Below are 23,562 nucleotides of genomic sequence, written 5' to 3' on the forward strand. Positions count from 1 at the left end.
CTTTGTCTATGATTCTAATATAATTAAAAATGTCATGTTAAAATGATGCGGAGCTTAAGTTTAGATTGAATATGTTTATGGCATAAGAAAGAAATCAGAAAGTAGGGGCGCCCGAAGAAAATTTTCTAAAGAGGGGCATCTTCATGGTTGCTGTATCACGTCTGGTATATCTGGTATTTAATATACGTGGTTTGCTATATTACGTATACATTTTCGGGAGCCAGGGGGCGATCACTGCCTTCCCATCGGGCGCCCATGGAAAGAGAGTGTTCACAACTCAAGGATATCAAAGAAATCTGAAAACAGGGTGTATTCGGAGATATTATTATACAAGTTACAAATCTCTCGCAGGACTTAACAGTTCGTCTAGTTATAAGGGATTATTTCAGATTGCTATACGACAAGCTTTTATGTATAAGTCAAAACAAAGGAGGAAGGCAAATTAAGCAATTAGTTTACGTTTTAGTAGCTTACAATAGGGGGGAAGGTAGTTTAAAGAGTTTATTTATCTTTTAGATTGTTTAGGGTGAACTACATTGTAATTGGTGGGATTGGTTGAGAATAGCCAATCAGATGTAAGGGATCTCCAAAGCTGTCTTTTATCATTGACATTTTATTTCATTTTATTCACAGTGTCTTAAGAAGTCTAAAAAGTAGATAGTTGGCGAAATTGTTACACGTTTAAGTTTTTGAAAATAAAATATATTACTGTGCTTAGTGAGTAATTAGATTTGAAGCAAATTAAGTACAGAAAACAGAGCTTTTGAAGAAAGGGGATATTACAACTGGATTTTCAATAATTACATAGGAATATACTTTTCATGGAAATATCCCTGTTGTCTCGTTATTTGATGTGTTTTATGTCAAATCTAACTCAAAATTAAAATAAGTTTTATTTGCACTCAAAGTAGAGGAAAAATATACCGGTATTTGACGAACAGTATCACTGGCACGTACACTCATGTCCAAAATTATTGTCGCATGTCTATAAATATGTTGTTGTAGAAATATAATTTGACAACGAATTCGCCCGGTATTTCTTATAATGTTAGTATGTGTATAATCGGCAAAGACATGTATGTGGAAAATTTCATGTCAAAAGAGCAGTAAATAAGAACAAAAAAAGGAAAATAGAACTTTCTTGTCCATTTAGCAACATTTTGTTTTACTCATTCTAATTTTCGTGTTTATAATTCTTTTCCTATGAAATTTACCAGAAATGTACATTTCCCGATTATACACATAGTGGCAGTATTAAAAGTACCCTGCAAAATCATTATGAAATTATAATCTTACAAGAAGACAGTTATAGATAGGCTATGCGACCATCATTTTGGACACGAGTGTACATATTTCATACTAAGGTTCTTCGGACGCTAATAACGCCAGAGAAAAACATATCTTACGAAATGGAATCATATCATCTTCCATCATCTCAATATAAATGAATCAGTCGCTCATAGGACAGATAACAGTTCCTGTCGCTAATAGGACTGTCGCTTCTGGGACTAATTCGCCCAACCCAACTATATTATAGTTCATTTACAAACCTACTGTGAAAATTTTAGGGGGAGGGCCGGCCCACATAACCCATCATATTTGGTTTTCACATATTTCTTACTGTGGGAATAAAAGAAAATTCTTATTTCTTAATAGCTACAATGCAATTAAATGCCAATAAGTTGTCATTACCCTTAAACGAATATCTTTTACTTTTATAAAAGACTGTGGATACGTGCCTGCTGGCTGCCCCGGTCTGAAAAATATATTTCGCCCCCACATTAGGTATTATTTATCGGAGATTTATTCTCGGATGAAACGTTGGGACTTCCAATTAAAAAACATGACCTAATGAAAGTAGGTTTCATGGTTACATCACCATCTATCGTGAATCGAGTAAAAAATTTTCGAATAAAATTTAATTTTCCTCGTAGACTCTCAATCTGGAATAAAAAATGAAATTTCATTTTGAGTTTGCAAAGATACCTCCACCAAATTTCTAGGAGGCGGGAACGAGATAGTTTAAGCACAGGTGAGTTTCTCCCTCCAAAATCATATTTTTTTATTCCGAATACTTTATCCTTCGTACGCTTATTTTTCCAGATATTTTGCAGTTTCAAGTTTAAAATCTCATCCACACTTAATGCGGTCTTTAAAACAAAACATTTTGATCATAAGGGGGAAAAGTCCTAGAATTTTATGTACTACAATTTTCCTCTTAAATATTTTCTTCGAAAAATTAATACTTTTTGAGAAATTCGCCGGTATCGTAATATTAAACTATAGATGTGTTAAAATATCAAATATTACTTTCGATAAAGTGTATTTTTTCAAATATCTAGGACCAAGATTAACAGACGGAAACAATGTTCATGAAGAAATTAAACGTCGACTGTATGCAGGGAAATTGTGTTATCATTCAGTTCAAAATCTCTTTGTCGTCGAGAATCCTGTCGAGGAATATGAAGCTTAAAATGTGTAAAACGATAATCATGCCAATTGAGCTGTATGGTTGAGAAAGATGGTCCCTAACTCTGAGAGAAGGAAGAACGCAGACTGAAATTATTTGAAAAACAGGTTCCTAAGACAAATATCCGGAACCAAGAGAAACCGGAATCGTGAATAACAGAAACTTAATAACGAGGAACTACATAATTTATACCGTTTACCGAACATTGTTAGGTTCATCAAATCTAGGAAGCTTAAATAGGCAGGTCATGTAGCTAGAATGAAAGAAAGTAGGAACGCTTTCAAAGTCTTTCAAAGTCTTAACTGCAAGACCAATCGGAAAATGACAATTAGGAAGACCTACGCGCAGATGGGAGAACAATGTTAACATGGTTCTCGCAGAAATAAGAATACAAAGTTCAAACTAGATCCAGTTGGCTAAAGATAGAAATGAATGGAGAGCTTTTATGAACGCAGCATTGAACTGCCGGACTACGAACCACATTATAATCAATTACAAATAACACACCCCTTATTATGGAATTGAGAGTCATACTTTTTTTTTGTCCGTCGTCCCGTTTAAAAGGTTTTGCCCTTTCTTCGGGTAAGTGCTTCATAGGTAGAAAAGTTGATTGCACTTGAATGTGGGAGGTCTAAGAGTTGTACATATTTAATATTTATTCATTTATTGAGTACACATACATACAGATTGGTAATTGAAGGGTGAAAACTAACATATAATGAGGATCAAACATAATATGATGAGAGGCCAAGTGTGCCACAATAATATTGTAGAAAATAATACATTTATTGGCATGCCGTGCTGAATTATGGCGAAGCAAAACTGAATGATTTGAGTGCAGGATGCAGTGGATAAAGAAGTAGATTAAGATGGAATGCAGTGCGCTGGACGCCACATCACAGGGTTTTGTTAGTACTGACGAATGCAAGTTATCTTCTGTTCCTGGGGCGATTCAGGAACTGATGAAGACAGAGGAAGCCCATGTTAATTGGTAGTTACGGTGCATATGATGGGTAGATGAATGATGAAAGCTCACGAGGTTCATAGATGTGAAAGATTTCGGGATCCACTGCAGCATCATCTAGTTGTAAATGATAGAAGGTCATGAAATGCTGGAGAGGAGTATCGACGTAAGTTGGAGGTGCGTCGTGATCCCGATCGTACCGTAGGATATCAAGTAACATGGGATGCTGCTGGTCAATTCGCTTACAAACGTACCGAGTACGAAGCTGTTCGAGATGATGCAATAAAGGTGGAAAATCAATCAGCTCGTAAAGTAACCGTGTCGGATGCGGTAAGCTGATGCGATATGCTAGGCGTAGAGCATGACGCTCTAGGATAGCCAATTTCTGATAAATTTTTTGCGGTGCGGATGTCCAGGCAGTGTGTCCATACGCTAATGTGCTGCGCATAAAGGCCTTGTAAGTATTAAGTACTGTTAAAGCTTTTAGCCCCCAGGTTGTACCGACTAAGCGCTTGAGTAGGCTGAGCCGATTTTGTGCTTGGAGTACGATCTTGGTGAGGTGTGGATTCCAGGTAAGTTTGGAGTCAAATATGACACCAAGATAAGTCAGAGTATTTGACGCCAGTACAGGTGTATGATCTACTTGGAGGTTTAATCGACTTGGATTCCTGTATATTCGTGAACGGCGCCTACGTGGCAGGAAAACAATAGCCTGAGTTTTCGTAGAATTAATACTTAACCGCCATATAGTACACCAGTGAACGAATGCGTCAATTGCTGTTTGCATGGTTTTACTGATTGATTGCACTGTGCGGGCCGCCGTGAAGAAGGCGGTGTCATCAGCAAACTGAAATATGCTTATGGTGTGTGGAACAACAAGGTCGGCAACATACAATAAGTATAATAGAGGAGACAGTGACGAACCTTGAGGAACGCCAGATTGTAGGAAGATCGGATGAGAGAGTGTTCCGTTAATAGAGATATATGCTAGCCTCCCTAATAAGAAGGGATGTATGAACCTGATATATGAAGAAGGTAGTAGATAGTTATGGAGTTTGTAAAGTAAACCAGGGTGCCAGACTTTATCGAAAGCTTTCTCTAGATCAAAGGGTACCAGACAAGAAGGAAAACCTGTGGTGTATTGATTATAAATAGCCGTGGATAGTCGTAATAGTTGATCCAGCGTACTAAAATGAGGTCGAAAACCGGCTTGGTGAATAGGAAGTAGGTTATGAGTTGCAAGGTGAACGTGCATGCGGCGGACTAGAATTCGTTCCAAAATTTTACAGAGGCAACTAGTGAGGTGAATAGGGCAATAAGACTGGACGTCAGACGGAGGTTTCTTAGGTTTCGGGAAGAGAAGAACTTTTGAGTATTTCCAGTCGATCGGAAAAATCCAGTTCGGAGGATGGAAGTATATATGGTGCTGAGAAATACAAGAAAAGAAGGTGGAGCTTGTCTGATGAGTACATACGTAACAGAATCAAATCCTGAAGCAGTGTTGCGTTTACGGAACAATGTTTGGCGAATGTCGTCCGGTTGGATCGGAGTAGTAAGTTGATTATTGGGTTCCAAAGAGTGGCTGATAGATGGGCGCTGAAAAGCAGAAGAGGGATCTGTAAGTCTGTTTATTGACTTTTGTAGGCGTTGCGGTGTATGCCAACCTGGGAGAGGTGTAAAAATATCTTGAAAAAATGAAGCAAATATATTAGCTTTATCCGCATCAGTGATGACTGCCTGATTATTTTGAACAATGGGGTATGGTGTGCGAGAAACAGTGCCTGTGAGTTGATGAAATTTGCGCCAATAGTTACTAAGGTGTGATTCACTTGCAAGTGTGTTACAAGTTTGAATCCAATGGCGTTTCTTATATGCAACAATATAGTTATGCGTAATTCTTAGGCATTGGCGATGAAGCCGAAGCGCTTCAAGATTACCTGTAGCGAGATACTCGCGATGTGCTCTACGAGAAGCAGATATGAAAGGTAAATAATGGGGAGGCAATTTTGGTTTGTGCAATTGTATTTCTGTTGTTGGAATGGAACGTTGTGCTGCTTCTTGAATAGATTCAGTAAGATTAGCAATTGTGTGATCAAGATCGTATTGTGTAGTAGGCATGAGCAATTTATTAACAGCAGTGTCCAGATCGGAGCGATATTGTTCCCAATTGGCTTGTTTGTAGCAGAACACTTTCCTAGGAGGTAGTTTAGATTGAGAGCGAGGAGAACAGTGAATTGTAAGTTTGATAGGTACATGATCACTACCAATTGAATCAAGCACATCGATATGAATAATCTGTGAGAGAGATTTTGATGTGATGACAACATCAGGAGTAGTATTGCTGACGGGGCGTGTAGGTTTCGGTAGAACATGGAACTCAGCAACTGTTTCAGTGTGCAGAAAGTCGAGAAAGTTATTTTTGTCACGCTGTGACCGGCTATGAATGTTTAGATCTGCCATGATAATATAGTGCCTAAAGGTAGAATCGATGTATCGAAAGAAGTCGTAGTTGAGTGCTTTGCCTGGACGAAAATATATGGTGACAAAGGTGACAGTGCGGCCTCGAAAATAAATAGTCGTGACATTATGCTCAGGTAGGTGGAGTGTGAGCGTTAATGGAATCGTGACTGCTCGATAAGGAAGGCGTTGGCTTACACCTATAGCTGTTCCTCCATAGACTCGTAGACCAGATGGAGCATCATGTCGGAGTAAGTGATATTTCGGGAAGTAACATTGGAGATGTGGTGCGAGGTACGTTTCGTTAAGTGCAAAGGCTGCAATTTGTTCTTCTTGAAGAAGCTGGGTAAAGAGCACGTGGTGTGTTAAGACTGATCGAATGTTAAGAAAAAGTAAACTATAAGCCATAATTATATATAGTATACAATTGTATGTAGAAGTATCCATGTTAAACGTAGACTTCTAGTGGTTGAATTTGAAAGTGAACTGTAGGTCCGGAATAGGTAGCATGAAGTTGTAAGTTAAACAGTAATTTGGCTGCATATATGATCTGGTTCAGGATGTGGTTCCGATCAAAAGAATGAATGTTTTGTAAAGAAATAGTAAGGAAGCGTAATAGGTCTTCAACTGTTATTGGATGGCGTAACGAATTTGCTGGCGGGGTGGGAGTGTCAACGGAACGGATCGGTACAACAAGCTCTGGCTTAGCTGGGTCGGGTTTAGGCTTAGCTTTACACTTGTAGCTATAAGTAGGATGTCTTTCAGAACATCGGTCAGAATGGGGTGGTTCCTTAAGATTTGGACAAGTTTTTGTAGAATGTTCAAGTGAACAGTAGCCACATTTGATGGTATTTGGACACTCAGATGTCGGATGAGAATTGTATTGTTGACATTTCTCGCATCTAACAGGTAGAGATGCTGGTGTGCGAGATGGCTCAACCTTATAACGACGCCGGTATAGATATGCACCATTGAGAAGAAGGTGGTCGATCAACTGTTGTTGATCAGTAAGTACGCGGACTAAGTATGTTGGACCCTGGTTGTTCTTAATACGTATACGTTTGACAGGTAGTCCTTCTTGATGCAATTCTGAGTAAATTTCTTCATCGGTGAAGTCGGGTTCTACGCCACGAATGACAACAGATAACATTGGAGGACGCCGTGGTGGAGGTGGTGTTTTCCGTCCGCTCGAACTTAAAGTTGCTATTTTTGCTTTCAATCCAAAAATTTCGTAAGTGGCTTTGTTCCGGACGTGTGTGGCGAAGTTTGGATTGGTCGATTTGAGAATGATGCCTCGACGTGTCTTGATGATTTCTCGTATTTCTGGACGAGGAACGTACTTTACTAGTTGTTGAAATACAGCACGTACTGAGTCGTATTTTGTATCATAATCGGTTAACAAGAAGTTATAAATTGTTTCTTGGTGTGGCATTGATTGATGTTCAGAAGAAGTGGACGCCCAATCCATATTAGTACTGACACTATTAGCAGCAATAGGATCTGCGATGGGTGTAAGTCGTTGTTTCTTTGGGTCTAATGTTTGCTCACCATCGGAAAGAGATCGCGAACGAATTCGTTGTCCATTAGTTACACATGATGCATAACTTGTAGGAACAGCTGTGGTAGATTGTACTGGACGTGTAGTACCAGTAACAATTCGCGGTTGCTTTTTTTGCCGATCATGTGGGCTGTTTATGCTTATGCTCTTAAATGTTCGCGATTTACTTTACTGGTAATGGACTGTCTTCTAACAATGGAAATTTCCAATACTTGTTTTTAGGTTTTATTGTACCTTACTAATCACTGATTTTCAACTAACACTTAAAATAAACCACAAAGTACATATAATAACTGCACTGTGTTCATTGCACTTAAATAACAAACTTAACTTTAAAATTATGGAAGAAATGTTCGTGCCTCGTGCCTTATGCACCGTCTCTCTTCAACACTTTCCATCTTGAATAACAAATGAAATCTAAATTTCGTAAAAACAGTGTTTCCAGTTCTTAAAAATATTACTACATAATATAAGACTTAACATGCCGCCCGCCAAAAAAGGGCTAGTGACCTTTTTTTTAAAAACAAAGAAAAGAAAACAAACTTTACATAACAACAAATAAAATAGACTAAAACAGGAAATAAATATACTTTAACATGAATGACATTACGATTCATCATTATTTGGTAAAACACAAAGTCCTCTAATTGAGCGTTTATATAAACCATTGGAAGTTTTAACAGTAGCCACTCGAACCAAACCGTCAGGTCCAGAATGCACTTCAGTGATGACTCCCAATTTCCACGATAGAGGAGGTAGCTTATCTTCTTTGAGAACCACCAATTGACCTGGCTGTATGTTGGCACAGCTTCTCTTCCACTTATTTCTTCCTTGTAATTGTGACAAATATTCCATATACCATCTTCTCCAAAACTGTTGAAATTGTTGTTGGATCCTTTGCCATCTTTGAATTGAACTAATCTTCTCCTGATGTAAGTCATGTTCTGGTAGTGCTGTCAATGGTTCACCAATAAGAAAATGGCCAGGAGTTAATGCTACTGGATCATTAGGATCATTGGATAATGCTACAAGAGGTCTCGAATTTAAGCAAGCTTCTATTTGTGTGGTTAATGTTGTTAATTCTTCAAACGTGAGATATGACATTCCCATGACTCTTCTTAAGTGGTATTTAAAGGACTTAACTGCAGCCTCCCAAAGAACATCGAAGTTGGGCGAATATGGCGGAATAAAATGCCATTGGATTCCTTCAGTAGTTGCAAAATTCTTAATCCTTTCTTGATGGTCAGCTGTATGCAACAACTTTGCGACTTCTTGAAGTTCCTTGTTGGCACCAATGAACGTAGTTCCATTGTCGCTATAGATATGCTTGCATTTACCTCGACGAGATATGAATCTTCTCAAAGCAGCTAAAAATGCCTGACTAGTAAGATCACTCACAACTTCGAGATGGATAGCCTTTGTTGCTAAACACACAAACACTGCAATGTAGCACTTCACCTTTGTTTTTGACCTTCTGGTACCAGTTTTAATGTAAATAGGACCGGCAAAGTCAATTCCAGAATTTGTGAAAGGTCTTGTTAGTTCTACTCTATGTTTTGGTAGTTGTCCCATTAATTGTTCTGGTCCAGACGCCTTTAATCTTTGACATGTAATACACATTCTAATAACTTTCTTGATGGCATTTTTACCATTAGGTATCCAATACCTTTGCCTTAGTGATGCTAGCATTAACTGACATCCAGAATGTAGCAATCGCCTGTGTTCATGTTCTATAATTAGTCTTGTTAGGTGATGATCTGGTGGTAGAATAATTTGATGTTTAACATCAAATTCAAGTTCAGACATCTTTAATCTTCCACCAACTCTTAGTAATTGTTGATCACATATGAAAGGGTTGAGAGACAAGAGTTTGCTCTTATTACTAACTCTTCCACTTCCTTTAAGATCAGCCATTTCCTTAACATAAACTGAACTTTGAACTTCTCGTGTTAGTCTGATTAAAACTTCTTCAATTTCTTCCAAAGTAAGAGCGTCTACATTTCTTCTCGATGCTTCTACTTTAGCATTCTTGAAAAACCGCATGCAATAAGCCAAGACTCTCTGAAGTTTGTTCAAAGTAGAGAATTTTTCGATCATACTATTGTCTTGAGTTGTCACTAAGTAACTTGATTTTAATTTCTTCTGTTCAGGAATCTCTCTGAGTGGGGCAGGCTCCGTCTTAGGCCAATCAAGTGAAGAACACTGTAACCACTGAGGACCGTTCCACCACAAATTATTATGTATTAACTTGTCAGGACTTGTTCCCCTTGATATAATATCTGCAGGATTTTCACTTGAAGCGACGTGTCTCCATTCCCCTCCCACTTCTTGTACCTCAGCAACTCGATTGCCAACAAATGTTTTCCATCTATTTGGACTTGCTCTTAACCATGCTAAGACCACCATAGAATCTGTCCACATATACACCTGGGATATTCGTTGTTTTAATGCCTTAGTTACCTTTTTGACAAGTTTTGCTGATAACACTGCCGCACATAACTCTAAGCGAGGCAGGGAAATCTTCTTTATGGGCGCCACTTTGGACTTAGCACATAATAACTTCGAAGTAACTTGACCATCCTTGCTGACGGATCTTAAATACACACATGTCCCATAAGCCTTTTCTGAAGCGTCTGAGAAAGCGTGAACTTGAATGTCTATCAAGGTACCCAACTGAAGAACCATTCTGTCTACACTGATATCTGATAATGAAGGAATGAATTCAAGTACTGTCTTGCATCTTTGCTGTAGTTCTTTAGGAAGTGTTTCATCCCACTCCAATCCTGCTTGCCACAGATCTTGAAGAATTATCTTACATACGATTGTTATTGGACTAACAATTCCCAACGGATCAAAGATTGAAGCAATAATACCCAACATCTTGCGTTTTGTTAAATTATTATTCGACCTTTGATTTAGAGTGAATCCATTCATCACTTGAAGTTGATCAGTTGCTGGATGCCAAAGTAATCCTAATGTTTTGATTTGACCCTTATCGTCTAAGCGTAATGGAAGTTGTGTTTCTCTCAATTCTTCAGAGATGGATTCCAATAACTCAGTACTGTTGGAACACCACTTTCTTAGCAAAAAACCACCCTTTTGTAGCATTTGTATTAATTCGTCCTTTATCTTTAAAGCTTCCTCCACACTTTCAGCTCCTGAAATACAATCGTCAATATAGAAGTCATTCTTCAGAACTTGTGCTGCCTTCGGATATTCACAAGCTTCTTCTGCACTTAATTGCTGGAGACAGCGAGTAGCAAGGAAAGGCGCTGAGGCTGTTCCGTATGTGACAGTTTTTAATTCATATACCTTAATGGGTTCTTCTTCTGATCTTCTCCACAAGATCTTCTGGAATTTACAGTCACGCTCATCAATCAAAATCTGTCGATACATCTTCTCTATATCTGCAGTAAAAGCTATAGGGTAGGTGCGAAATCTTAATATAATTGACTGCAAATCGTCTTGCACAGTTGGACCAACTTTGAGAACATCGTTCAGTGAAATGCCACTAGTTGAGCATGCGGATGCATCAAATACTACTCTAGTCTTCGTAGTAGTACTAGCTTCCTTAATAACTGGATGATGAGGCAAGTAATATCCTTGAGTAATATTAGAGTTGCCTTCCACTTCCTTCATATGTTCCAAAGCTTCATACTCTTCAAGGAATGCCACATAATCTGTGCGTAACTTGGGGCATCTATTTAACCTTTTTTCTAGTTGTTGTAAACGCTGAACAGCTGTCTTATAAGAATCACCTAACCGGGTCACTTCTTGTTTGAATGGCAGTCTCACTATAAAGCGTCCTGTTGAATGTCTTCTAGTGTTTGCGATAAAATGTTCTTCGCACTCCCTTTCTTCTTTGGATAGAGGAGTTTCTTGAATATCTTCTATTTTCCAAAACTTCTGCAGCTGATGGCTTAAATCATCGTTGTTGTGCAAAAAGAATGTTCGATGTTCTGGCGTGAAGTTGTTGTGCTTTGGCGTCTGATATTGTCCTGAAACTATCCATCCTAACTCTGTATTTTGGAGAACTGGAAATGCTCCTGGACGCACTTGTTGTCCTGCTTTGAGTAGACTAAAGAAAATTCCAGCACCTAACAACAAATCAATCTTACCAGACTTGTTGAAATTAGGATCCGCTAACTGTAAATTCAGTGGAAAGTTCCATTCTTTAATGTCAATATCAGCATCAGGTAAATTTCCCGCTATTTTTGGCAATACAAAACACTCAACATCTACACTAAAATCACTTACAGCAGAGAATACTTGTAACTTACTTCCGTATTTAACGTTGCAACTTACATTATTAATACCTTGTACAGGAACATTCATAGGATATTTCTTTAATTTTAACCTTTGAATGAGAGATTCTGTTGCAAAATGAGATTGGGAACAACTATCAAGCAAAGCCCTAACCATATGTAATTTACCATTGCAATCTTTAACTTGAACAACTGCAGTTGAAAGTAAAACACGCACATTACTTTTAGGCTTCACAGAGCAATAAGTACTAGTATTAACAACTTCCTGTCCTTGAGACATTGACTTTTCACCTACAGGTTCCGTAACAGAATCATTTTCAACACTTACAGCATGATTAGGCTTTGATTTCTTAAAATCACTATGCAATAACGTGTGATGCTTGAAATTACATATTTTGCATGCACTTAGCGAACAATCTTTCGCTACATGGTTGACAACTTTCAAACAATTAAAACAAAGCTTGTTCTGTTTCGCAAAACTTAATCTTTTGGATACACTTAATTTCTGAAACTCATTACACTTGTGCAACGCATGACTTTGTCGACAAAACGAACACAAAACATTAGTACTCACATAAGATTGACTAGCATTTTTTACTTCCTTGACAACATTGGATTTACTGAAATGCGACTTTGATTGCGTAGACTTTACCAATTCTAAGGCCTGGCATTTATTTTCTAAAAAGACATGAAGTTCTTCTAAACTAGCAAACTGTTCCCTATTTGTTTGATTTTCAAAGTCTTTACGTGTTTGTTCATCTAGCTTTTCCAAAACTAGGTGCGATAACAATATATCCTCCAAAGGAGTATCTAACTGTAACGCCTTAAGTGCATTTACATTACTTATAGTTTGATTTAATAATGTCCTTAAGTCCGCCACTGAATCTTTACTGACAGTCGGTAATGAAAACAATGCCTTTACATGAGCAGTTGCTATTAGCTTTGGATTATTATACCTTTTGCATATCATTTCCCAAGCAAGTTTGAAATTTTCACCTGTCACGGGTATATTCTCAACTAATTTGCTTGCTTCACCTGATAACGAGGACAACAAATAATGAAATCTTTGAATATCATCTAAACTCTGATTGTTTACAACCAAACTACTGAAAGTATCATGAAAATGTCTGAAATCTGTAACTTGACCTTTAAATGTTGGTAGCTTTATGACTGGTAATTTTAGACACCCTGTATTCGCGGTTGAATCACCTGACGAACTTCTATTGCTACTACTAGCCTTCTCAGCTGTTTCAACAATTGACGTCATCTTTGCAAGAGTATCGTAGTATGTAGCTTCAAACAGCTCTCTATCCTGTGTATATTCATCGCTTTCGTCCTTTAATTCAAGCTGTTTTTGCACTTCATCGTATTCTTTGAATATATTGGGTAAACGTGCACACCTAACTTTAATCTGCATTACATCACCGTCTGCTCCAAATTGTTCAACAAATGTTTTCATTCTTGTAAGGGAAGCTTTAGCTAGGCCTCTTGCCTTTATAAGAGAATTTGTATTTGAATCCATTGCTTGTGATATATCTACCTGAAGTCCTTATAACAACAGACCTTTACACAAGTAAAAGAAACAAAAAAATATACTTAGCTACGTGACTGCTACATTGCGCCTTTGTTTTTCTTCAGATTGCAATGCACAGCTGAATGCGTAGGCGCGTACGTGATAAGTCCACTAGGTCAATTTTGCTTCTGATTCGTAACACTCACTGTCTTTACACACACATAGTCAATATGAATGTTTGAATGATTCACTTATTCTTTTTCTTGGCACAACACTTCCTCCATTCGGCACTGGAGGACCAAAAAAAACTGTTTATGCTTATGCTCTTAAATGTTCGCGATTTACTTTACTGGTAATGGACTGTCTTCTAACAATGGAAATTTCCAATACTTGTTTTTAGGTTTTATTGTACCTTACTAATCACTGATTTTCAACTAACACTTAAAATAAACCACAAAGTACATATAATAACTGCACTGTGTTCATTGCACTTAAATAACAAACTTAACTTTAAAATTATGGAAGAAATGTTCGTGCCTCGTGCCTTATGCACCGTCTCTCTTCAACACTTTCCATCTTGAATAACAAATGAAATCTAAATTTCGTAAAAACAGTGTTTCCAGTTCTTAAAAATATTACTACATAATATAAGACTTAACATGGGCCAATATTTAACGGAGATGTCTGAACCAGATTCGATTGTCCGAGAGCATTGCCTGAGTCCGCCATAATGATGAAGAGTATTAGGGCCGAAGCCCAAACAGAGATGAAAGAAGATGAAAAGATGATTAGATGAAGTTCAAAAATCAAGTAACCCATCGAAAGCGAGAACTTTCGTCAATCCCCTAAGTGTAGTATTTGTGTTATGCTCACAGGTACGTTTTGCAATACCTGGTCCTCGCTGACACAATAACAGACACAAGAGAGGCTAGGTTTCTTGGTAAGGTGTACTTTTTTTTCTTCAAAACTTTGTCATATTTGGTTTTCAAATATTTCTTACTCTGGGAATAAAAGAAAAGTGTTATTTCTTAATAGCTACTATGGAATTAAATGCCAATAAGTTGTCATTATTCGTAAAGGAATATCTTTTTCTTTTACAAAACACTGTTGTTTTAGACCTATTCTAAAAACCTTTCATTTCTTTCTGTATTCAGCAGAAAATAAATCTAGGCTCCATCTACCCACTCACAGTGATTAATATCTTAGCGTTTCAAAGTATTTGAATATATTCTTTTATGGTAAGAGTACGTATTTGCAAAGCGAAAGCGAGCTTTATTTATTCAACTCTCTTATTACGCTTGTGACGAGTATTCAGAGAGAAAAATCCATTCTACAAGAATGGTCTATTCAGATTTAAGTGCACCTTTAGTCTGAGTAAACTTTTTACGTATTCTGTGCTTCTTTTATTTTGAATAAATTATTCTTAAATTAACTTTCCTCAAAATAAAGTTGGCAGAAAAAGGAAAATGGACGTTCTGTGTCTGTGGTTGTTAAGCAAATGTATATTTGTTTCCTGTTATATATGCGAGTTTCCTCTTATATCCTAATGTTATGTAATACAGGGTGTCCTGCGAGACAGTGACAGTACTTTGGCAAGTGGTAGTATGGATGATTCTAACAAGTAAAGAGTCCAAATGGATGAATAGAGTTGCGGGATAAGACACGGTGCGTCTAATAGAGGACGTGAAAATATGTGTATGTATAAAGTTATAACGGCTGAGCGCCATAAGAAAAGGAGGGGGTAGGGGTCAAAGTTGGTGGGAGAAGGACTGAGCTATGTTATAGAAATACATCAAATAAACTGATGAATTAGACAATTAAAACAGTTGTAGTTTCACATATTGGCAACAGAAGAATGGGCAATGTAGACCACGAACCTCCCCCGCCATCTTGAAATCTGCCAATTTGAAATCTGTTACTCTTTTGAAACGGAAAGGTGGACATATGATATATCAATTAGGGGCAGCATGTTCTCGAAAGGTCTATTATGAACTTTAGTGATCGTTATCTGTACTTATTTGGAAGATTTAGAATTATCTTTATAGTTATTTACGAAAATACAGGATTATCAACATCATAAAGTCGTCATCTACCATCAATGTTTGTATCTCATTTATACACTTCCGTTTTCTTCCACTAACTTTTTTATTCTTTCAAACGCACTGTATTTCTCCGACGATGGATCATCATTGCAAATATCAAACTCGCCAACTAACATTGTCACAATAATCGAAGGCTTCATATTAAAAAAAAAATCAAAGACAATGCGACACAATAGATACTCGAGATAGCCTCCTCACCCGATAACTTATTTTCCGCTACATCTTCATTGCTATATTCGACTGCAGTAGTTTACGTTTCATCCAAATATCACATGCTTCGCTCGTCCTACGTTGCTATTGCTTACGAAGATGGACAAAGAAAGTTAAATGAAAAATATAGCAAGTGGTGAAAAAATAGTGGTTTACGTACAGTAGCTAATAGCTCTACTCCAATCTATCAGATTTTCTTGTGTTGTGGTCTATATTAGTAAGTATGTTATTTAAGAAAAGGTAGCTATATAAACTCCACATTTGTTTTTGACTAAAAGCACAAAAAAACAAGGAAACCAAGTGATAGTCCGGGATCCACAGTACATGCCCGTAAAAATTTGTGGGTGCACGGAGTTTTATTGTTGCATTGTGTTCTTCTACCTATCGCTTTCTACTTTTTCTTGGGTAGACATTTCAATTATGGTCGCTTACCTCCACAGACACCATTTTCCAATATGGCCGCCAAATAAGCAATCAGCATACATAACTAAGGAACTAAGTCACCTAGGAAAGTGATCTTGGTGTCGAATCATGGGTTTCCGGGGCCCGAGAATTCAAATATTACCTTAGATTTGCGATATATTAAAGTCTTGTGTGAAAATTCATCGTACAATTTTGGTGCTATCTACTGCGTTGGCATATGATATTGAAAAACACTGATTCAACAGGCATGAATTAAACTACAATATTGGAGTTGATTGATTATCGTTTACAATCCCTTTTCATTGCCGAGACTAAGCGAGACAAGATATATTGATTAAAATTGGCTCTGAATTATTATTTGAGTTTTATCCGAGATTTTGATAAACTGGGATAAACTTGATAAACAAACTTAATAGTCCGGGATCCACACTACATGCCCGTAAAAATTTGTGGGTGCACGGAGTTTTACTGTTGCATCGTGTTCTTCTACCTATCGCTTTCTACTTTTTCTTGGGTAGACATTTCAATTATGGTCGCTTACCTCCACAGACACCATTTTCCAATATGGCCGCCAAATAAGCAATCAGCATACATAACTAAGGAACTAAGTCACCTAGGAAAGTGATCTTGGTGTCGAATCATAGGTTTCCGGGGCCCGAGAATTCAAATATTACCTTAGATTTGCGATATATTAAAGTCTTGTGTATAATATAGGCAGGGGCGTGCGCAGAAATTTATTTCGGAGGATGTCCAATGCTGACACACCGATACCAAGTCATTTCGACTTAAGAGACTTCACAATAGAAGTTCTTGACAACTTCGACTTTGAGGACAAGTCATCGCTCTCAGGTAGATTTGGAAGTCATCATACTGCCATGGTTCTTTTTCAACATAAGACATCCACAGAAAGAAAAAAATCACAAAATGCACTGATGAAGAGAACTTGTAAACTTCAGTGTGAGCTACCGTGTCCAAAAATACTAAATCGAAGAAAGAGTACAATCAAACCTGCTCTTCCGAACAACTTTAAAGTAGCTGAGGATGTTGGCATTCATTCATCTGATGAGGCATCCACATGTGCTCTAAAAACTGAGTTTGTTATTTCTCTTACTCGATGTGGTGCGTTTTTAGGCGACACAGCCTGTATCACCAACGTGGACCAGTATACACTCTTTAATTTCATCCAAGATTGCACCAATTAAACAAGTTGGGTTTCTGTCAATTATTCCTTCCCCAGTTACTGATTACGCTACTGTGTGTACTGCCATTTAAAAATTTGAATCTGTGAGAACAATTGAGACAACCCAACCTTCCGATTGTCTGCCAGGAAGGAGTATTCTTTACAGTAGCGGACATAGTTCACAGTAACCCAGAGGAATTTCATGGCATATTGCCAATGCTTGGAATGTTTCATTGCACAAAAGTGGCTCTAGGGTGTGGTAAAAGGTGCCTCCTTGGTAGCGGTTTCGATGATGCTCTGGTTGAAACAGAAATCTTTGGAGTGAATTCAGTTAAAGTGTACTAAATAAAAAATATTATGTTCAGGCGTTTCAAGGAATGTTAATTGCCTTTGAAGTACTCGAAAAAATGATTTGGGATGCTTTCTGGGGAAGTAACGAAAAGGAAGCATACAACAATTTGCTCAAAGAAGTAAATCAGTTTCGACTGGTCTTGCAAAATAAAGAAAAAGAAAAGTGTAAATTCCTCCATACTCAAATCAACAATTAAGAGATTGCCATTTAAGACTTGTGAACGAATGTACCGAGAAATAAGAACTTTGCAGTTACCTCAACAATTTCCTCAACATTGTAGGAAACCTTATAACGTCTGATCGCAAAGGAGACTGGAATTTACATGTTGAGACCGTTGAGTCACTAATCCCTATATTTCAGCAATTCAATTGCTTGAATTATTTACGTTATAGATCATGGTACTTGGAGTTAATGAAACGCCTTGAAATAGTTGCTTGTATGAAAAGTTCTTGGATGGCCAGTTTGTAGTTCCTGAATAAACTGCACCATTCCACGCAGTAGCCCCCGATATGAAACTGGAACAAACAATCAACGAGCTCAAAAAGTACGAGATGAATCATTGGACACACGCGTAAAACTCAATACGTCATTGAATGGCAACTGATCTATCACGAAGCTCTCGCCATTGTCAATGTTTGTAACTACCTTACAAGTGCGCAGATAATGAATCACACAGAAACAGTTCGTCATCAATTAACAAGGAAGCAAAGCCAATCGTTTCACTTCTAATGTCACGTGTTTGCTTCAGTTCATAATAGCAGAAGGTAATCCATTCAAAACACACAACATTGTGACGGCAAAAATTTTAGGTGTATTAAGAGATGGGAAGTTTAGGAAAGAGTGCTTTGTTATCAAGGAAAGGAGACTGACGAACAGAATTGAAAAAGCCTATGTCCCCCACCTTCGAAACTCTTATCATAAACAACACAACTGTGACACCTACCATCATCAATGCAAGGAATTTTTCACAGATTCAGAAGAAAATCGATATTGCAAAAGAAAGAGGCTTGACAATGGAAGGAATACTCTCTCATAAATTCAAGTCAGTTGTTTGAAGGTGATGCACCTTTGAGACCAACAAAGCATGAGCTAGTATTACATTTGGAGAAAAAATCGACAAGAGTATACCATTTCATCCACAATTTCCGGAACGGACTACTGAAGTTGTTGATTTTATGTCGCAGATAAGAATGATGAAGATGTCATTATTTAAGAACTTTGGAGAAGCAATAGTCACCGTTATTGAACGAACGACTAAAGTGTGCCCAGCCAAAGAAAAACACTTTATTTTTGACAATTTACTCAAAGAAAGTGCGAGAGTACGTCGATCATGCACTACCGGATCTATTCATTTTGCTTGCCTTCAATCTCAGACTCACATACCAATCCAAATTGAAAACTTCTGGAATACCGTTCAAAATAAAATAAAACTGCAAGCATTAACACACTATAAAAGTGATACTTGAAAAATCTTCAACAGACTTAATTCTTGTTACAAGCGGAATGGTAATAAACGACAGTGTCTTTCCTGATAAAGTATGCTTAAAAGAAAAAGTAACTAAGATTGAAACGGTCACATGAAAGATTGAAGAAGCCGACCAACGAATTGTGCCTCACACGTACTGGGCAGTTGACAGCGGCGCGCAGCGAGTTGTTGTGACGTCCAATGATACTGACATGGTTGTTTTGTTACTAAGATATTTTGCAACCTTAAGTAGCAAAGAGCTGAAGCAATTGTGGGTAATGTTTGGGGTGGGACAAAAGTGTCGTTTCATTCCTATTCACCACTTATATGATACACTTGGAGACAAAACAAGTAGCGTCGTCTTCAACACTCACATTTTCACTGGCAATAACATTGTAAGTAAAGTAGGTACAAAAATGGAGCACTGAATGCACAACCAATAAATTATCTTCTTCATGTTGCTAAAACAAGTAGTCTCTCAGCTGAAGTAGAAAGCGATAAGGAATGCAGAAACATATTTTTGATGCTTTACGCTATGAACTTTATCGACTGAGCGTAAACCCATCAGTTGCCACCCACTTCATTTGCTATTCGAAGCCACATTAGAGGCGCAAACTTGGTCATCAGAGAATCTCTGTTGTTATTAGAAAAGAAACACATTATTGAAAGCAATGTGGAATTCGGATGGGAGGAAGTAAACGGTTTCCTGAGACCAGAAAGTGATTCCGACCTTTGCCAGATGCTGTATTGCGAGTGTGTTCTTGCAAAACAAACAATTGTAAACAATGTATATGTAAAAAATTTCAAGTGTTGTGTACAGTGCAGTGTCTTTGTCAGAAGTGCTGTGAAAATTCTCAGTTGTAAGTCACATGCATTTTGTTTTAGACTTGTAAATTTGGATACATATTAAGTAATCTTTAACCTGTATTAGCAAAAAAAAAAAAAAAAAAAAAAAAAAAAAACAAACTTTTAGTAGTTCAAATAAGAAAGTTGCTCAAATGTGAGGTATAAGATATCTGCGGGAAAAACAAATTGTACAACGGCAACACAGTGCTCTTTATGGGACCACTTGGTTTTATGTGTTAGTATTGATATTTTACATTTTCACAGAAAAATTAGCATACATTAAACATGACAAAATAATATTAGAGCCTATAGACATTGTGGTTGCTCAAATGTTGTATATATGTGGAAAATATTGTAAGAATACTCAGTTGTTTAGTCACATCAGCATCTTTTCTAATAGTTTAATTTGTGTATATTAATGATATTTTGGACCATAAACAAATATTAATTCATAATGGTACTAATAGCACAATATTTGATATACTGCTTTTACATATATTGTAAACCTTAAACTATTTTGTATATCAACTTTGTTTTCGGAATAAAGCCTTTTCAAAAAGTCCTATTGTTAATTTCTTATAATTTTGTTCCCATCTATTCGAAATTCGTCAGATCATGATGATAGAATTTGACACTAAGGTTCAATCGATATGCATTGTCCTGTTCGTTTCACTTGCGTTGTTATTATTATTATTTTAGAAACCTTCAAAGTTTGGTTGTTTTTAATATTTGTGATACTGTCGCGTCGTTAGTTTACAAAACTGAATAATAAATGTGGTATTGTTTGTTTTCTTTCTAATGTAGATTTGAAATTTGTAATAACCTGACGTAGTGACATTTGAAAAAAATATATCTTTGTATTGGATTGACAACACTGCTAATCTGGTGGTATTAAAGAGTACACAAAATGTGTCTCTCTTTGTGGTAAATAGATATAATTGAAAACTTCTCTTGCTTCGGTTTGTAGTTTTCGAGATATTCCTGTGGATTAATTAAAATGATCACCCTGTATATATAGTGTATTTTTTGTCTGTAATATGTACAATTCTTCAATATATAGCAATTTCATGGTAATATTTGAATTTCCTGACCTTGAAAACCTATGAATCGACACCAAGATCACTTTTCTAGGTGACTTAGTTCCTTAGTTACGCATGCTGATTGCTCATTTGGCGGCCATATTGGAAAATGGCGTCTGTGGAGATAAGCGACCATAATTGAGATGTCTACCCAAGAAAAAGTAGACAACGATAGGTCGAAGAACATAATGCAAAAATAAAACTCCGTGCACCCACAAATTTTTACGGGCATGTACTGTGGATCCAGGACTATGAAGCCGGTTCTTCTAGACCGGAACAGTTCTCTTTGACACTATATGAAGCAAATAAGAAGTAATGTCATAAATAATAACGTAATAATATATTTTACAACTTGGATATCACATTTCACTGTTAGTTTTTTTTTGGTTTGTAGATATGTTTAACTTGCATGTGTTTTCGTGGTAATCCAAACTTTCATCATACGAATATGTCTCCTGGTTTTTCGTAAACTATAAAGATGATTCTAAATCTTCCAAATAAGTACAGATGACGATGAACAAAGTTCATAATTGACTTTTTGAGAATATGCTGGTGCTAATTGATATATCACATTACTAAAATATATTTACATATCAAAAAATCACAGATTTCAAAATGGCGGCGGAGGTTTGTGACCCACTTTGTCCATTTTTCTTTTGCCAATACGTGAAACAACCAGCGTTTGAATTCTCTATCTTTCACTATTTTTACGATTCAACAGTTTATTTGATGTATCCCTACAACTCCCACTAACTTTGACCCCCTCCCTCTCCGTTTCTTATGGTGCTCAGCCGCTATAACTTTGCACATACACGTAGGTACTTTTACATCCTCTACCAGGTGCACTATGTCTTATCCCGCAACTCGATTTATCCGTTTGGACACCTTACTTATAAGAAAAAAAAAGGCTGCGGTGGCTCAGTGGTAGAGCGTTCACCTCTGGTGCTTGGGGTCCTTGGTTCGATCCCAGCTCGCGATGTGTGGACTTTGTGGTAACAAGCACCGTCCTCGTGGGTTTTCTCCAGGTTCTCCCGTTTTCTCCCACTTTCTTCATTTCACCATATCACTCATCTCTCATCATCACCGTCTCCTTTAGCCTAACTGGCATAGCCGTGGAACCTAAAACTTAAAGATTTCATTTCATTTTTGTAAGCAAAAAGAAAAAAAATAATAATAATGTGAACGTGAGTCCGATTTTGTGCTATAACTGAAATATGAACAGAAATGAAAAATGCCACCACCAAGTTTAGTGCACTTCATGTTCTGGCAATAAATAATTTGTTGAAAAAGGTAGGAGGTACCTAATCGGTAAACCATTACGTTTCCTACAATTTCTGAATACTAAGAAATATATCAATTTCGACGCTTATACCTGTCTAAATGATTGTCGATTACGATGTTTCATGTAGAGTTTACAAGTTTGCCAACAAATGGAAGCACATGCGACACAGTTACTCTTTGAGATTGTGCACCTGGAACCAGTGTTCATAAGTTTTCTTAATAAACTTTCCCTCTTCTGACACAAGATTTTCCCTTTTCTTATCAAATTTTCTCTACTTTGTAGAGTTTCCAATTCCTATGCCAGAAGTTATGTGATAACACTAATTTAGCTATATTAACGGAAGTGGCACTCGTATTTTTTGCTTCTATTCCTATTACTTTTTCTTCACTTTTTTTAAATAAAAAAGATACAGATAAATGTTCTCAGCGAACAATGGGAACAAATTATGGTACTTTGAACACACACACACACACACACAAAGAGAGATACTATTGCTACTGGATTAGTTCATTCTGAAGAACAGAAAAAAAAAATTAAAAATACTTATGTTGTTCAACCCGTCTGCGCCAGAATTTCCCTGTATTTTCACGTTTTATCGAAAAAATCCCCTTTTCCCGTCTGCTAAATTTACTTACAAAATTTCCCCAGATTAGGGAAATTTGCCTCAAACTACGAACACTGCCTGGAACACGTGTACACACATGTCCAAAATTATTGTCGCATATCTATAACTGTCTTCTTGCAAGAATATAATTTGATAATTATTTTGCAGGGTATTTTTAATACTGATACTGTGTGTATAATCGGGAAATGTATATTTGTGGTAAATTTCATAGGAAAAGAATTATACATACGAAAATTAGAATGAGTAAAATAAAATGTTGCTAAATGGAAGAGAAAATTTTATTTTCGTTTTATTGTACTTATTTACTGCTCTTTTGACATGAAATTTTCCACATACATGTCTTTGCCGATTATATACATACTAAAATTATAAGAAATACCGGGCGAATTCGTTATCAAATTATATTCCTACACCAACATATTTATAGACATGCGACAATAATTTTGGACATGAGTGTACATTGTGAGCTAATGTTATCTGGGTTGTTTGCGAAGCATTTCACACACATATACCATAAAATGACAACTACCTAAAGACATGGAGAGTATGCGACTTGGTGTTTGTATATGGGGTTTGTAATCTAAGTGCTCACGTGGCTGTAGAAGAATACAGGAAGCATTGTCCATTACGTCGGACACCAAATACAGTAGGATTTACTAATACGTTTCGTCCATTGAAAGAGCATTGGACAGTTAGTTCTCAGAGCAAAAATGACATCCGAACGTGAAACCAGAGAATCTGTGGAAGAACAGAAGACAATAGTTACCCTGA

At 37.0% G+C, this 23,562-nt stretch overlaps 2 protein-coding genes across 3 annotated transcripts in view; one reads left to right on the forward strand and one right to left on the reverse strand.

Annotated features, from left to right (window-relative positions):
- The window catches only part of LOC145686678 (NACHT domain- and WD repeat-containing protein 1), a 1,466,154-nt gene that overhangs the window by 531,456 nt on the left and 911,136 nt on the right, over positions 1-23,562 (forward strand). The gene's annotated exons all lie outside the window — the stretch shown is intronic.
- On the reverse strand, positions 8,056-16,518 carry LOC145685587 (uncharacterized). Its single transcript, XM_081757974.1, has 3 exons — positions 16,504-16,518; positions 12,924-13,254; positions 8,056-12,749 (listed from the first exon to the last, which is right to left on the reverse strand). Exons 1-3 carry the CDS (start codon positions 16,516-16,518, stop codon positions 8,056-8,058), a joined length of 5,040 nt encoding a protein of 1,679 aa, XP_081614100.1.

The sequence above is a fragment of the Thermobia domestica genome, chromosome 5 (genome assembly GCF_964235325.1).
Source record: "Thermobia domestica chromosome 5, izTheDome1.hap1.1, whole genome shotgun sequence".
NCBI classification, from domain to species: Eukaryota; Metazoa; Arthropoda; class Insecta; order Zygentoma; family Lepismatidae; genus Thermobia; species Thermobia domestica.